Source organism: Hyposmocoma kahamanoa, unplaced genomic scaffold (assembly GCF_003589595.1).
Source record: "Hyposmocoma kahamanoa isolate Upper Pololo Valley unplaced genomic scaffold, ASM358959v1 80, whole genome shotgun sequence".
Taxonomy (NCBI): domain Eukaryota; kingdom Metazoa; phylum Arthropoda; class Insecta; order Lepidoptera; family Cosmopterigidae; genus Hyposmocoma; species Hyposmocoma kahamanoa.
In genome coordinates, this window is record NW_020654051.1 from 8,010,771 (window position 1) to 8,015,061 (window position 4,291).

Sequence of the window (4,291 nt, forward strand, 5' to 3'; positions counted from 1 at the left end):
CATCTTGGATTTAGAAATGAGTGCCATATTCGTCATGAGCACCCCCAAGTACCTCGAAAATGATACCCATATAGCATATTTTGAAAAATCGTGACCGCCATCTTGGATTTACAAATAAGTGCTATATTCGTTTTTCATCGACAAAACCGAGCATATCTGTAGGCACCTGATCGACATTGTCGGGCAAATCTGTAGGCACCTTTAACTTAATGATGAGTTAAGCAAGATACAATTTCCCCACTTTTGAGGAAAATGTTATTCCATGGCATGATTATTAGTATATTTGTGTGCGTGCCGACGAGCGTAGTTACAAGTTGCTTACGCCTACATGAATTTGGTTTTTGCCTCACTTGTGACAGTTCGTTTGATATGAAACTATCCTTCTATGCGTTATTATTCTAAGGCCTATAAGTAACAAATCATTGGTTTTTAGACCTTAAAAAATTATTTTAACAAACAGTTCATAAACAGAAACTTCTTTTTTTTCAAATGGATTTTGTGGATATTACATTGGATATTACGAAAAATTTACCCACTTGATTCAAAATGATAACTAGACAAAATCACATAGCGAGGAGGAAAACGCGATTAGATATGTATTTGCAGAATGTTTGTAAGTCATCAATATGTTTGTCTCCCTCTATTAATCCATGAACGCCAACTTTATACAATTAACCGTAACAAAATGCACGAAACGAACTGACAGGTCAATAAAAAGAAATTCGTTCGCGTTGAACTTTGTGTTGTGAAATAAATTAAAATGACAGTCCAGCAGAATAACCCGAATATTTCTGACGACTCCGATGATATGGTGAGCTTACCACCGGAGGAGGAAGTTTATAGGCGCAAATATCAATTGCTACTAGAACGATGCGAGGTGCTACAGCAGGATAACGAGCGAATACTGAATAGGTTTGTGTTTTAATAACCGTAGTTTGGTATTATTGCGCGTCGTCAAGTGTAACTCGACTTCAGTAGTAATTTTTTTACAGAATACACGAAGTGAAGAAAATATCAAGGCGGTATCGTAAGGATATTATGCTGTTAGTGGAAACGTTGGATAGTCACGGAGATCCATTCAGAACAGCGACAATAGAAATCGATACGAAGCCTGAGGTGGTGCCCCGAGCAGGTCGCGTTGGTGGGAAGGCACCCACTGGTGGCAAACAAGTGGACAGACCTGCAACTGGAGGACCTAAAAAACCTGGGCCTAAGAGAAAAAGCAAAGCTGACAAGGTAGTCTTTGGGAAGGCTTAGAAAACTTGACGTTTATTGAGGGAGGGGAGGAGACTCCCCCTGCAAAGTTTCAAAGTTAGGATGTTTGAAGTTTTCAAGATATAAATTTATAAAAATTTGAAAAAAAATACCACAAAACTATACATTTTCGCAAATGCACGGAATAAAAGCTTAAAAAATGTGGGAATAAGAGATGGGGAGGGGGAACCCCACCCGAAGTTTCAAATTAAGAACATTGATAGTTTTTGAGAAAAAAATTTGTGAAAAATAACCTCAAAATCTTATATATTTTGATGTTTAGTGCACACACAGACTCCAATGTCTACCTATATCTGTCCAATTGGTTTCTGCCCAGAGAGGCTTCCGCATTTGTATAAAAAAAAACCTAACTTAACCTAAATAATCCAATTCATTTCTGCCCAGAGGGTCTTCTGCATTTGTATAAAAAAACCTAACTTAACCTAAATAATCCAATTAGTTTCTGCCCAGAGGGACTTCCGTGATAGTATAATAAAAACCTAACAACCTAAATAATCCAATTTGTTTCTGCCCAAAAGGACTTCCGCGTTTGTATAAAAAAAACTTAACCTAAATAATCCAGGACATCCGCATTTATAATTTAAAAAACGTAACAATCTTTATGCACGACAAACAGCAACATAAATACGCAGTAAAAATACTGTAAATGGTTAAAATGCTAACCGCGAAAAACCAAGAAAAATAAGAAAAAAACAAACGTGATAAATGACGTTGCGTTTTATTGTTAAAATACAAAATTGTTTTTGAATTATTACTACTATTTCGAAGTAACCTTCTGAAATAATATTTTAAATATAATTTAGATGGTATTAGATAAGCATTAATGTTTGGAAAACAAATAAAACATACATATATTTTCAAAATTTCAGCAACAGATGATGTCATGATAGTGGAATATCAAAACGCAAAACATTAAATTGCGTCAGCGTGCTTTTTTCACACAATTTTTGCATTAGGTAGATGTCGAATGCGTTTTTTTGCTTTAATTTTCATGATTTTCAAAAATTATGTTCTCGAAAACCTTTGGCGACGTAAACTTTGTGGAGGGGTTCGTTTTGAATAGGTCTATCTCCAAAATTAATTTGAACGCCCAACTCGAAGTCACGTATTCTAAAGTTGAGCCAGTCTTTGTCTGTCTTGCTTTAGTTATTGTTTATTGGTTATTTGATCTTGCATCCTTAAACACACTTAATGTGCTAAAAGTAGAGATATGCACTCAGTAATAATGTAAAAAAATAGTGACAGGTAGAGGGCTATCTAAACTGTCTTTCTTCGTGAAGTTATCTTGAAATAAGTCAATTCACTACAAGCAAACCAGTGGAGTACATGTTGGCATTATTGTACAATGTACATACAAGCCTATAAAACTGACAGCTACCTATTTTATAATTTCAGCCTGAAAGAGATCCAAATGCACCAAAAAAGCCGTGCAATGCTTTCTTCCAATTCTGCCAAGAGCAACGACCTGTTGTGGTAGCAGAGGCTAACTCTGAGATTGGAACTGAGCCCACCAAGCAAGAAGTAACTAGGCAGTTGGCTTCCCGTTGGAGAGCACTCTCTAATGATGAGAAACGGGTGAGTTTGAATGTCTTGTGTGAATTTTGATTTCTTAAGCCCCTCATGCCATGTGCAATCCACTTTTTTCTCTTCTGGTCAAAGTAGTTAAACATTGGTTTATTTTGTTCATCCATGCTTTGACTTTTCTTAGCTGCAATTTTCTATACACAAATATTTTGAAACTACATTATAATTATCTTTGTAGGCTAGAATAGGTGTACTAATACAGGAGCTGGGACTATTAACCACGGATCATATAATTATCAATTTAAAGTGCAGAATAAACAATACATACTACTGTAATGAGTCTGTTCTATTAATTTGTTTAATTTTTTCAAAATTGTTCCATTCATTCGGTAGTGAAAAGGGGTTGAAAATGTTGACAACCACATTGATAAATATTTACTTGCAAGAAAGAATGCCCAGTTTTCAACCAGATTTTAATATTGGCAAATTTTCATGCAAGCGCATGAAAAGCTGTAATAAAAACAAACATATTTCATTATTTCTGTATTTAAATTATTTGTATTTTCAATAATAACTTATAAATCAGTCATACTGCAGTCTGGAATTTTGTTCCCAAATCAAAACCACTTTATCGCCTTACATGTGCATTAAAATAATAATATTAATTAATAAATAAAAAACTAGAAAAATAAACCAAGTCTGTAAGTGATTCTTTGCACTTTGGGGATAATAAAACATATAATTTGATAATTCATTGTAATGTAAATTTCATAGATTTAGGGTCGTATTTTAGAACTCTACTCAATGCTCAAGTCAGGATTTGAGTATGGTTTAAAGCACTCGAAATCATACTCAACTCCCTGCCATTAGGTTCGTATTTCCAGTGCTTGTGTTTCCAGTGCAATCCTGACTTGAGCATTGAGTAGAGTTCTACAATACGACCCTAAGTACGGTAAATTTAATAAAGCAATGAGTTTGTGTTGAACCTGGAAGCCCTAAGACATAGATTTATTCAGCCAGTTTACATTCCAGCATGTTTTTGTACTCAATTTGTGTAACAGTGGAGAGAAATTAAGATTATTATTATTATTAATTTATTGGTTTATCAACATTATTGTCTGGTGTAAGCGCCATCAGTATTTTTAAGTGTCATACTATGACAGTTACTTGTTTCAAATGGTTTCTACACAAAATAGAGGGGGTATATTCATCCTTGTAAAAAATCACACTTGTGTTGCAATAAAATCGAGTTTCACTATCGATAGTTGACCTTGAAAATCATCTTTAATAACGATATCCCTATCGATAGCATAAAAATAGCAATAATATTGAATACTTGCAATACTATCGATAGTATCGAGCCTGACTATCGCTTAAATAATCGATACTATCGGTCCTGACTATTGCATAAATAATCGATACTGTCATAGGAAATGAAACTAGTTTTTCCGGATTTAAATCGCGTATATTTGTTTTTTCAAACAAACCGACG

General features: G+C 34.4%; 1 protein-coding gene across 1 annotated transcript in view; it reads left to right on the top strand.

The window, feature by feature from the left end:
- Nucleotides 1-760: 760 nt before the first annotated feature.
- The window catches only part of LOC113233738 (HMG1/2-like protein), a 7,269-nt gene continuing 3,738 nt past the window's right edge, over nucleotides 761-4,291 (top strand). The window contains exons 1-3 of the mRNA XM_026468925.1: nucleotides 761-912; nucleotides 993-1,236; nucleotides 2,671-2,850. Coding sequence (XP_026324710.1) covers nucleotides 761-912; nucleotides 993-1,236; nucleotides 2,671-2,850 — 576 coding nt within the window. The remainder of the gene's footprint in view (nucleotides 913-992; nucleotides 1,237-2,670; nucleotides 2,851-4,291) is intronic.